Genomic DNA, 13,032 nt, shown 5'->3' with positions numbered 1-13,032 from the left:
AAAGCCACAGGGCCCCTGGACCACCAGGGGTAAGGGTTCGCCTCTGGGAGGGGGTTTTATCTAGGAAACGCGAGGTCTGTTTCCTCTGCTCTGAAAGATTTGCCTGTTAGGTCCCCTCTCTCCACTGCTGCTCCCTAACACCCTAAGGTCACCAGCCCTGGGTGTGACCAGCCTTGCAAGTCCTTCTGATCATTTCCATTTCCACATCAAGGCTCTTCCTGCACTACTCAGCAATGGGAAGGAACTGCCGCACACAAGGGTGAACCTTCCAGACACGATGCGGGGATAAAGGCAGACACAAAGCGCACCTTCTGCGGGATGCCACTGACACCAAGCTCAAAAATTGCCCAAGCCAGTCAGTGGGGTCGGAAGCCAGGGTGACTTCCATGGCAGAGGCTGGGTCCAGGAGTGAGTGGAGGGGTGTAGGAGGCAGCAGGTGATTTGCTCTCTGTAGATAAGGATGCCACATCACAAGTGCGCTCACTTTCTGCAAATTAATCCAGCCCCAGGCACGTGAGTTTCACGCACAGCCCTTTTCTGTGGGTGTGTTGTACCTCAACAGAAAGTTGAAAGCAAAGAATAGATTGAGTGGGAGCACATGATGGATGGTGGTCCTCGCTTAATTCCACATTGGTGGCCTCTGCAGCACAAGGCACTTGGCTCACAGCTGAGTGGCTGTCTTTTAATTATTCACTGAATGCCCCTCCCTGAGGGATGCCCAGCTTGTCTCAGGTCTTCCCTGTCCCACGTGGTGCTGCCTTGCAGTCCCCACACAGAGGTCAGACTCACAGCATTGCTCACCTGGGAAGGGCAGAGGAAGTGGCCTGTGGCTCTGGCTGCAAGTGGTACCCCGTCCTGGGCCCCGGCAGTTCCTTCCCTTCTTCTCAGTGGTCTTTCCACTCTTGCATAATTGCCCGGCCAGGCTGCCCTGTCCTGCAGACACCAGGCACGACCCAGCAGCCTAAGCCGTCAACTGCTGCCTCTCCACTTCCCTCCTGTGGTCCCCAAACCTCACCTTGGGCTCGTGTTTACCTTGTAAAGACCTCTGTAAGCAGGCTCACAGCCTTTTGTTGGGATGAGATAGGATATCCTTTAATGCGTGGATGAAACGAGTGACCAAATGCTTAAGTTAAAAAAAATGAACAAAAATGGAGGTAATTCATAAGTAAAAGTTTGGTGTTTTCTTTTGGGTGGGGGGGAGGGGAGATACAAACTTAAAAAGTTTAGAACTTTCAAATTGTGAAACTATAGAAAACTGCAGGAAAATGAAGTTTAAGTTTAATATTTTAGCTAACATTATAAAGGAGATTATCTCGTTATCCATCACCCGGGTATTAGATGAATACGAGTCCCCAGAATCCCCCCCACTTCCCATCGAGTGCTAACAGAGGACTGAGCCTGGCTCAGGAGTGCTTTATATTTATGATCACATCTTATCCTCACAGGGAGACTATTAGGTAGGCACTGTTATTTCTCCCACTTTACAGATGGGAAAACTGAGGCACAGAGCGGTAAATAGGTTGCCACCACTGGTAAGTAAAAAGCTGGGTCTTGAACCTAGCAGTCTGGACCTGGACCCACGCTCTTGACCATCGGCTTCCCTGAGTGAATGAATGATGACTGGGGGTTCACGAGGGGCCAGACTGTGCAAATGCCCCAAAGAGGGAGATTCTTACAACAGGCCAGACTGGACGGGAGGCAGGACTTCCCAGTCTGCCCCAAAGACCTTGGCCTCTCTCCAGAGGCCACTTTCCCCAGATGAACCGGGCTGGGCAGTTCCTCAGTCAGGAAATCCCCAAGGCTGGGCCTTGGAAGGCTGCGTGGAGAGGAGTTTGGCATGGGAGACTGATGCCCAGGCAGTGCCCTCTGGGACCTTCTGTCAGGCTTCCCAAGATGGGAACAAAGCAGCCCTCACTATGGGACAGTTCTTTCCCAAGTCTCAGTTAAACCCCTCCTGCTGGTCCCATGCCAGGCCTGCGACGAAGGCCTCCTGGGCCAGCCCGCAGACCCAGTTCTCTCCGGGTGCCTGGAGGAGTAGGAGAGGCCCTGAGGCACGGCTGGCCGGTAGGCTGAGGGCTCCCCTGGCGGTGGGGCTGGCTGACAGCAAGCAGGTGTCGCTATGTGAACATGCAGGCCACTCACAACTTGCTTCCTGAGGGACCCCGAGCCTCCCTTTCTCAGCAAATCAGACCAGGAACGGGCTCTGGCTGGGTCAGGGATGGACCTTGAGGCCTCATCAGAAGAGAACCAGGAGCCTGTCCTCAGGAGCGTGGCTTAGGACACATCTGAGTCATACCTGGGAATTCCTTCTCCACTGGACCTGATGACACGGCTGTCCAGTCCTTGGCCTAGGGACACAGGAATGAGGGCTCCAGTCCTGAACGTTCACGAGTCAGACTGAGCCTTTGGTCTGCAGGAGGCCACCCACACACCTACTGCTGGCTATGGGTACGTGGCCTGGAGCCCAACCCACACTGACCTTCTCTCATACAGAGTTGTGTGCCCCTTGGCAAGCTCCAACCCTCCGTTTTTTCCATCTGTAAAACGGCATTAGCAACTGTACCGACTGCAAGGACTGTGGAGGACTTAGGGAGATCCAAGGCAGCTTCTCGTCATTTAAACCGGCCTTGAACGAGGGGCGTGTCCCACGAACGGGAGCTGGCACTCCAGGCTGCTGGGGCAAACTGTGCAAGGCTCAGACCCCAGGGCAGGCCCACGTTCTCTGCTGGAGCTGTCACCAGAGAGCTGCGTGGGCCAGGGTGTGGCGCAGCCCCCGTTCCAGCCCTGGGAGAGCGCCGCTGTGCCCAGGGCCGTGGAGGTGGGGTGGGGACGTTCCCAGGCCAGGTTGGTGAGGAGAGCAGTCTGAGTTCCGGGGGCAGGGCTGGGGCCGTCCGCTCTGCACTCCAGCGTGTGGCAGAGGTCCTGACACCACGTGGGCCCTCAGCAAATACCAAATGGACGGGGACGCTGCGCGCTGGTCCCACTCCAAAGCCAGGACCCCGATGGTGCCCCCACGGGCCCCCAGGAACTGCCTGTGCCCGCCTCCCACCCCACCTCCTCACTGGGGGCTGATGTATCTTGTGGTGAGTTATTTCAAGCCCATCGACCAACCATCAAGGCTAAGTCCAGCAGCTTGCTGCTGCCGCCTCAGAGAGGTTTGTGATTTGTTTTGAACCGGAAGCTAATTCCAGTAATGAGGCAATCCCGCCCCCTAAATCCAGTCACGGGCGCTAGGTCACCATTTCCACATCTCCCCAGCCCACAGTGCAGAGAAGTCAGCTGGCAGAGTGATGAAGTCAGTCAGTCTGGGACCTGCCGAGGGCTCGGTACCTCTGCCACTTCCAAGGGGGTGCAGAACAGTAAAGACACAGGCCTGGGGTGAAGGGCTGGTCACCTGGAGCAGGTGGTTTGCTTACAAAGGTGTCTGGCAGTGCCTCGTCCTGCCATCAAGCACCAGGGGCAATGATTCCACTCCCCTGGGAAGAAAGCTCTTCTTCCGAAGGCCAACAACTGCTGTGGCTTTTTGACCATATGCCACGGGGTGCCTGCTCTGACCTTGCCTTTCTGGAAACCTGCACTTGCTTTCATTAAGGATTTTCCCTAGAGGATCTACTGATGGCTCGTTGTAAGGGAGAGGACAGTGTGTCTACATGACAGAGGATGCAGAATCTATAGATCCTTAGAATTTATCTAAATCTTCTTAGGAGCCTTGGAGGTGGGCTCTTCTGCTGCCTCTGGGTGGGGCTCCCCAACTGATTTTTACTGAAGTGAGTGGGATGAGCAGGCACCACCAAGCACATGGACTTGGTAAGGGTCACTGTCGCTTTCTGGAACTTGAGGCACTCTGGGTTTCAAACAGGCATCCTGAGATCATGCATGAAGTTGATGTACAAAAGGCCCACCAACCACCTACTCTCACTTCTGAGAAGGAACCTGGCAGGAAACACTATTACAAATGGGTATTTTACCATAGCTTATTTTCAGTGCTACCTTTCCTGATACTTCCTCAAAATAAAACCACAAGGTATGGGGCGGTTGGAGGGTGGGATGGGACAGGAGGGAGGTGACACACAAGACCATTGTTGACCAGAGTGGGGGAGCTGGGAAGACAAGGAGTTTTGCTGTTTTTCACCCAGTTCCCGGGGTGACAAAGCCCTCTGGAGCAGCAGCTAGGTCCACCCACGGTGATTTGTCAACGGGCCACCACACCCTGAGGTACTTGTGATTTCAACAACCTGCTACAGCTGCTCTCTTACCTGACCTTTGAGCCAAGGAAGTTGGCAGCCAAGAGGTGAAGTACAGAAAGCTAACCATCCCTTCTTAGTAGTACCGGAGTAAAACATAATCCAAACTGCACAGGCTGGAGAGCAACTCTATAGGGTTCTAACCAGAAGGCTCCACAATCCCACTTGTACTCAATTTACTGGACTCAGGGCTGAGTAGAACAGGGAACCCAGAGCAAGAGAGGGTCCCAGAGACCACCTCCATTCCCCAAATCCTTCTTCCCTATTATAGGGAAACCAAGGCATACCTGGGAGAACACACCTTTCAAAATACACACAAATGCATAAAGTGGGGCTTCCACTCAGGAAGGCGAGTACCAGATGGTACATGTCCAGAGATGCCCTTTGGTGTGTGCCAGTCACCTTTCCACTAATGGTAAGCCAACCGGGATCTTGAGTTTATTTAGACTGGGGCCTGGGGTGTAGAAACCGGAAAGGCCTGCTCTCTCAATCTTCCTCTCCAATGGACCTTTTGGTCCCTCGTGGGGAGGAAAAAGAAAAGCAGAAATAAGGCTGGAAGGATGCTCTGACAGGCAACCTCCTTCAGAGGGCAACTGGCTGCCCGCTGTAGCAGACAGCTCCATCCTGGGAATATCGGGCGCTACAGACCTGGGCCCAGTCTCGTCGTCTTGGAGGTGAGACAGTGGTAATGACTCGATTCCCGGCCTGTAGCACAGGACGTGAATGCACAGTGAATACACCTGACCTCACTTGCTGTATCACAGAAGACTTTGACCCACGGAAAGACAAAGGTCTCTTGGGATGTGCTAACTGCTCAGCAGGGTGAGCTTATGTGCGCTGCACAGTCTGAGTGGCGGTAGGCTGGGCAAACGCAAAAGATTTCTCTCCGCTCTGCCGCCCGCCTGAGGGTAGAGGCTGCCCAGGAACAGAGCCCGGTTCTCCCCGCCAGCCACAGCCCGGCGCTGGGCACGGGGTTGTCGGCACGCGGCTCGGCCAACACAACTCACACAATCTCGTGACGGACACATTTCTTTGTTAGAAACGAAGTTAACAGCTGTCCAGAAGCAGAGCCTAGACATGTTCACAAAGCCATTCTGCTGCATTTCCTGGTAAAATAAGGTTTGACCATCAACTACCATGGAATCGGGACGTTGTTTCAGAAACACGTTAGAATTACTGATGGGACCGATGTGAACTGTAGTTTTTCAGACTGGTCCTTGCTGATCTAATAAAGACCTTGGAGGGGGAGTTTCATACCCCCGCGCTCTGAAGGGCTGCGCTATTTATCACCGGCTCATGTGCGCGTCCGCCGCTTGCTCACTAACACAGGCGAGGGCTCGCCTGTCTCGTACACCGTTCCTGGTTCCTGGGCCCCGGGTGCCAGCCAGTTCCACCAGCCCATGGCGCCCCAGCCAGGGCTAATTTTGACCTCTGCAGGCAGGTGGCCGCTTGGTAAGGCAGTCACCTCACCAGAAAGCAGTGCTGTCCCGCGGGAGGCTTCACTGAGAGACCCCTGACTGTGGGAAGCAGAGCGTGGAGGAGGCATGTTAAAACCTTTGGAAGACGGGGTGAGTTAGTAAAAACGACGTGTTCCACCTCCAGGCTCTTCCACTCAAAGACGCGGGAACAGCTTCCCTTGCCTGAGGTTCAACATTTCTTAAAGGAACCAACAAGCCTGTTTAGAGGAGAAGCAGAAAGGGACAGGACAGCGTTCCTTAAACCTTTCAAAAGTTCCGAAAGGACACAGCACTGCTTCTGTGCTGCTGTCCACACTACAGAAACTGATGCACTTGTTAGACGTAGAAACTTTAAAAAAAAAAAAAGGCTTTTCTGACAGTATATATAAAAATGAAAGCCACGTGGATGCATATATACAGACTTTTCATACTGGATGTATACACTCACACTGAATAGGAAAACAGATCTCTTTTTAAGTCTGTGCTCCCACAAACTTTTTGTTAAAGAGTCATGTGTACAAGCTTAACTCCTTGTAAAAGCAGCTTTTGGATGACTGTGATTCTCCAGTGACTGGGACGGGAAGTGTGGGTGGAAGGGGCAAGGTGGGGTACACCGCTTTACAACACCCTGAGGTCCTGCTGCAGTAGCTGTCTCCTCCTAATGGCAGTGGGTAACTTAGTAACACATCGGCTTTGCTTTCCCTGAGGTCACACCTGTGAGGGTGAAGCAGAGGCAGAGGGGGATGGTTGAGAGAACAGAGAAGGCCTGGAGTGAGGGTGTGGTTCTCCCACGGGGTGGGGGGGAGGGAGCGGGGCAACGGGTTCGGAGTCTATCCGGGGAGGGATTCTGACCTCAAACATCAGACATAAGCTGCACACAGTTGGCATGTCACAGACAGAGGCAGAGGCTCCAGACCCAGTGCAGACCAGAGGCACAGGGGTCTCAGACACACCCTGCGCACTGGACAGGGCCCACCTAACCTCAGCTGCCATCCGCCTACCGCCCAGCCGGCCCGCGTTTCCCCACACAGTCATGAAAACACCTTAGAAAGAAATGAATTAGTGTGTGAAAGGCATGGATGGATTTTATTTATTACCCTATATCTACAATTTAATTTGAGGTAAAATATAAGCAACACATAAAAATGCCTATTTCTGCTACCATGTAATATAATTCTCCATTGTGAATATTGTGATAAAGCTAACGAAAACTCTATGCTGTCACATACTCTAGCTTTTCTTATAGCTGGTATTTTACAACTCTTCCTGTCTGTGACGTCTCAACACATGTAAGATTCCCCTACAGATGGTGCAGATTACCAGAGGCTGCCTCATCAGCTTACTGACCCCTCACTCCCCACGCTGCAGCCTCCGTGTTACAAGTAAAACTGTGAAGTAATGAAGGCAACGAGACCCCCTTGAGTTTCTGATCCAAGCTGGAGTAGTGTTCCAAAGGATGCCACACCACGGTGGGTGACATGGTAGGGAGGCTTAGTGTCATTCAGCGTGCCCGAACACTCATACCTGATCTGAAGCTTCCGGTACACCATGCATTTTATTTAGATGAAAAGTAAATGTGGATGGTAGAGGTTCTCTGTATTCCATCTATAAGCCACACGCTGAGATACTGACCTCGTACTGGCTGTTAGGTGATCCAGATGGTTGGTTTTTAATTATGATAAAAAACATATGAACCATGATTGAGAGCTTAGGAAAAGGTTTAGTCAAATATACAGATATACTAACTGTTCACTCAGTCATTAAGGAGAGCCGTGAACAAAAGGATCATTTAAGTGATTTTCCAAATAGAAAAACTAAAGAACTGAACTATCAAGGTGTTTTCTTCACTGCAGAAGCTGAGATGTTCCAGTAGGAGCTATCTTCACTTGATTGGAAAATAAACACCATAGCCGAAGGCTCTGCTGCATACATAAAAAATCTGATGAGATTCATCCCTGTCATTTTCCCTGTCATTTTTCCAGCACTGCTGTAAAATCCTTATAATACATTCCAAAGGAAACCAGCCATTCCAAATCTACAGTCACTCTGCTCTTTAATTCAATTCACAGAACTGCTGAAAAAGTAGACATTTCTATCTAAAAGTAGAAAAAAAGGTTTGTATAGAAGGTATTTCTGTTATACAAGTATATTACACAGCTTGGGGCAGTAACAGGTCCGAAAAGCTCTTCTCACCCACTGATACTTTAAGCTAAAATAGGAGAGAAAACAAACAAGCAAGAAAACAGGTTAATCTGATTATAGGAATTTATGATTCACTAATATCACAACTTAATTACCATTTAAATCCATGGACTGACAGTACAAGGCCACTTCCATGACCAAAAAAGTCTCTGTATAAAAAAACTGGAGTGTCAGGTACAGATGAGAGCTAACAGTATCCTCTAACTAGCACGAAAACATTGAACAGCTGGGGCTTAGTGTGGTTCAATACGACACGAAAACCAAGTTTTGCTGACTCCTGGTCTAGAGACGCCCCTCCTGGGTAGTAACCTGGCCAAGTTTAAGATGTCTGGAATAATCGGATCAGGCCTGTAACTTAATTATGCAAGATGCACAATGGACTGTGTAGCTCAGCCATACTGTGCGAATACTGCTGTTATGATTAGGGCAAGAAGTCTGGTGATACTGACTCACAGTGAATTCTAATGGCAAGGACAAGTTTTAACCTACAGATTAGAAACAAAACATTTTCCATTTGAGGCAAAGTGCTGTAACATCTTTGCCTGACAAGACATATACTGATCCAAGGAAAAATCTCTCTGCTTGAATCTCCTAGCTCAAACCACCCAGTATGCTTATACTTAGTCCTCACGTGCCCTGAAGGCTGGGCCACCATTTATGGCTGATGCAGGGATAATACTTCAGCCTGTGAATATACAGGTGGGTTCAGATGGGCACCATGTGGCATCCTGGGCACAGAAGCTGATTTACCCTAGGAGGGAAGAGGTCTACCACGTAGGGTCTGGTTCTTGCTTGATTTGAGAGCTTCCATCAGTCTCTTTTATTTCTGTCAATAAAAACAAAAGGGAACTGATTAATTGCACTATCAATGCAAATCTGCTCCATTATAAATCTACTCATACCAAACTATTCATTACAATGACTTAATAGGAATTACAAGATACTAAAAATAACATCTTCAGACTTTTCTCTAGCAGTAAAAGTTCTAAATTTTGTTACTTAGATTTTCAAAGTAACAAACATTAATTACGCATGTAAAGGACCCACACTAACTATATCTAGGTTATATAGCAGTCATTCAGCTATTTCAGAATTCATTAAGAGTCATTTGGGGAAAATAGAGGAAAAGAACCCATGAGTCACCTCTAAACACAATGTTTCTAGGCATAAACTACTAATCCAATTCACCCAGAAACAAAACCACCACACAGTTCCAGTTAAACTTTAATACCACAATTAATCCTTTGTCTTTGGCACTTCAGTTTTTGACAACCAGACTACTCTTTTTACCTTCTGTTGCAGGAACTTCCAACTGGCTTGGCTCAGCTGATTCTGAAGAGAAACACATGAAGATTTTATTTTAATACTGTTTACAAGCTGCTTTCAATTATTTAAAGAGCCCAGAGGGAGAAAGCGCTCTAGATATTGTACACAAAGCACACATCTAGGGTGAAACAAAAGCCATAGATTCTTGGGATTAAACACTGTTACACTCAACCAGACTTTCAAAAATCTGCTTTTCTGAAACCTATTAAGTTAGCTTACACAATCGAAATCCTAAGTAACAATCTTAACACAGCTCTAACACGAAAGTAGGAGGTTTTCTCCAAGTCTTTTTTCCCTTTCTTCTGTGGGCTCCCTTTTAATAAAAATCTTTCGTTACTTTCAATGACTCACACAGCAGGCCTAAGCACTTTGTTTTTAAGGAATTTTTAAAACTATAATGCATGAATTTCCATCCAACACAATTGCTTACAGCAATCATTAGAAACAAATGACCTATGGCCTGAGCTTATACAGGTTTTCAGACAAAGGAGTCAAAGCAACCAAGTCTGTGTGTGTATGGGCGTGTGGATACGTGTGTACATGTGTGCCGTGGAATTCACTTTCCTTGGAGTTAGGTAAACATAAGCATTTGAGCCCACACAATTTATGCGACCTGTTTTATTGAATAAGTAGGAGCACTTCTATGTTTCACCCTGCTTAATTTACCTTGGATCACTGGGCCTTCTGACTCACTCTGATCAACCAACTCTGAAAAGAAAGCAGATTCATTTAAGTAATAATTTAATGACATGCTGTTACATTTGAAAAGCATTTTTTACACACATTCTCTAATCTGATGCTCCAATTTTGCTATAACAGGCACTATTTTCCTTATGACAAGAAGGGAACGAATAGTAAAAGTTCTATTTTTGTTTGTTTTTTGGGCACACGGGCTTAGTTGCTCCGTGGCATGTGGGATCTTCCTGGAGCAGGAATCGAACCTGTGTCCCCTGCACTGGCAGGCGGATTCTTAACCACTGCGCCACCTAGGAAGCCCTAAAAGTTCTAATATGTCCCATCAAAGTAACTAATTCATAGTAATTACCATAAAATTCTATAACAGACTACTACAGACTACTGCACAAGGAAAAGAACAAAACTGAACATTTTAAACATAAGATAAAGGGGCAGGGAGGCATAAAATACGTCTTTTAAAATTAAAAATTACACAGAAGGTAGATGAATTGAGATCAATAAAATGTTATTCCCCCCCCCCCCCCCCCCAAAAACCCCACACCTTATCATGGGGTTTCTTTAAATGACAAAGTTCCCAGGTGTAATGAAAGCTGAAGGCCAAAGATGACTGCAGATCTACGAAGCAAGGTTCATTTCCCTTCCACTCATTACTGACACCCCCAGATAGAGTATAATAGAAACAGACTCTAATAAAAAAAAAAAACAACTCATGGCTTGGGGGAAGAAGCAAATAAATATATTTTATGATAAAGTGAAACTTGAAAACTTGGAGGCAGAAGAGGTACAGCAGTTGTGCGATTTCTCAGCTTAGGGGGCAAACCAACAACTTACAGGGCTCAGCTGCTCAGCAGTCACTGAAAACTCCTGAACACTTTCCCAACGAATAAAGTATAAAACGGAACACTCAATACGATGGATTTTAAAGAGCTGGAATAATACCAGTTGGAAAAAAGACTGAAATGCTAACGGTATTAGTTAAGGATAATTCTCACTTTTGAAATTTTAACAATAAAGTTAGAAGAACATAGAACATACTAGTATAATTAAGTTTTGCTTAAAAACACTGTTTAAAATATGAACATCAGGGGAACTGGAAGAACATTTACAACACCTGTTCACACAACAACATCTGAGAGCCCAATGGCTGCCAGCCACTACACCTAAATGTTAATAGAAGGAGCTAAAATCCCATTAAAAGACTTTTTCCAGCCCGGTAATTTATAAAATCCTAGTAAAATTAATAACAGTAGTAGTAAAAATAGTAGCAAATATAGATTTTGCTTACTGAGCACATACTATAGGTCAGAGGTCAACAATGTTTATTACAAAGAGGCAGTTAGTAAGTATTTCAGGCTTTGCAGGCCGGTCTCTGTTGCAACTTCTGAAGTCGGCCGTAAGCAAATGTGCCTGGCAATGCTGTGATAAAACTTCATTTACACAGGCAGCAGCTTGCTGGTCCCTGTTTTAGGGGCGTGACATATAATGTGTCATTTAAAATGCTCTATAACTACCAAAATGGGTACAAATATCGTTACCATTTTACAAGTAAGTAAACTGAGATTTTAAAAAGTGAAGCAACTTGCTTAATTTTACATCTAGGAAGTGCCTAGAGCCTTACATCAGGGGCTAAAACAACTCTGAACCATTACTGCTGTAGGTTATTAAGTAAAATGCTATTCTCATGTAAGCGCGCGCGCACGCACACAACCTTCTCACCACCCAGAAAAGAAAAAACCAAGAAGATGTCAAGAAATACTCACGGTTGTTAATCACAAGTCCTGGAAATGGTCTAAAGAGAGAAACAAATTGCACAAGTTTTTTTTTTTTAACTCTATGAGAGTTTACACGTATATTCATTCAGTTTATTCAACTAATATTTAGCCCACGTCACTTACGTGCTAGAATGAGAAAAGCTATCCACCACTGTTCAATCTTATACTTTTTAATCTACAGACAGACAGACATGAACAACTAATACGGCACACTATTAGAAAATGCTACACCAAAGATGGTGGGGGAAAAAACAGAACAGTGCAAAGGGAATAGAGTAATTTTAGTGAAACGAGAAAAAGCCTGGGAGGGTAATATAATACGTTCGCTCTTTCTGAGTGTTGGTCCTATGCAGACAGCGGGAACCTGGCAATGAATGGGTATATTTAGTAACAGCTAACTTCTGGAAGGTGGAAGAGAAGAGTGAAGGGCACTTGGGACTTTAGCTTAGGTGGACGGCGAAGAGGACGACATCTGTAGCACTCACTGTGACAAGCACACATCAGTGCCCATAATTCTCACAATGCTGTTAGAGGGCAGGTGTGACTGTCACTCTCAAAGGGAACAACTACAACCTCACTGGACAGACAAGGAAACAGAAGTGACTTAGTATTGAATCCCTGTCCGTTCTGGAGCCTGTGAAGAGATGCCTAAGGCAGAGGCTGGCAACATTTTTCTGTAAAGGGCCAGACAGTAAATATTTCCAGCTTTGTAGACCACACTGTCTCTGTCCCAACTACGTAATTTTATCACTGCAATGTGAAAGCAGCCACAGACAGTATGTAAACAAACGGATGTGACTGGGTTGTAATAAGACATAAAAATAAGTAAAAACAGCTGGCAACCTAGAGCTGGTCCACGGGCCATGGCGTGCTAACAACCCCTTGTCTTAAAAACCAGAGAATTAAAAGAGTCAGCACCAGGAGGAAAGAATCTAACAGTACAGTAACTAAAGGATTTCATTAGCTCACTTCATTACACGGTAAACTTACTACATATGACTACATTTTGGAAGATGACTCAGTCTCAATCATCTGCAGGTTCATCTTATGATCAAGCAAGGAACTCTCACATACCTAATAACTGTGAATTTAATGAACTCAGCAGAATCTAAGATCCTTCTCATGGAGCTGATTTCCAGATAGCTGGGGGCTTTGAATGACACTCCGGGAGGCATGCCATCAACCACCACACAGCCAGGGTTAATTGTGATTTTCCTGTAGGGAACTTTCACAGGAAAACCCATACCAATGGCTTCACCTACAGTGAAAGAAGTGGCATAAAAGCATAGGTTAACCTAGCACCGTAGTGAGTGTTATACAAGCACAGATTACAAC

At 46.8% G+C, this 13,032-nt stretch overlaps 1 protein-coding gene across 9 annotated transcripts in view; it reads right to left on the bottom strand.

The window, feature by feature from the left end:
• Positions 1-6,768: 6,768 nt before the first annotated feature.
• The window catches only part of GTF2I (general transcription factor IIi), a 106,045-nt gene continuing 99,781 nt past the window's right edge, over positions 6,769-13,032 (bottom strand). For all 9 annotated transcript variants that reach the window (XM_057747315.1, XM_057747320.1, XM_057747316.1 and 6 more), the window contains 6 exons: positions 12,772-12,955; positions 11,686-11,714; positions 9,896-9,937; positions 9,194-9,235; positions 8,654-8,729; positions 6,769-7,910 (listed from right to left, as the gene is read on the bottom strand). In XM_057747315.1, the coding sequence (XP_057603298.1) occupies positions 8,671-8,729; positions 9,194-9,235; positions 9,896-9,937; positions 11,686-11,714; positions 12,772-12,955 (356 nt within the window). In that variant the 3' untranslated portion in view covers positions 6,769-7,910; positions 8,654-8,670. The remainder of the gene's footprint in view (positions 7,911-8,653; positions 8,730-9,193; positions 9,236-9,895; positions 9,938-11,685; positions 11,715-12,771; positions 12,956-13,032) is intronic.

Source organism: Hippopotamus amphibius, chromosome 9, assembly GCF_030028045.1.
Source record: "Hippopotamus amphibius kiboko isolate mHipAmp2 chromosome 9, mHipAmp2.hap2, whole genome shotgun sequence".
Classification (NCBI taxonomy): domain Eukaryota; kingdom Metazoa; phylum Chordata; class Mammalia; order Artiodactyla; family Hippopotamidae; genus Hippopotamus; species Hippopotamus amphibius.
The sequence above is the reverse complement of the archived record's forward strand: the minus strand, read 5'-3'. Positions and strand labels throughout refer to the sequence as shown.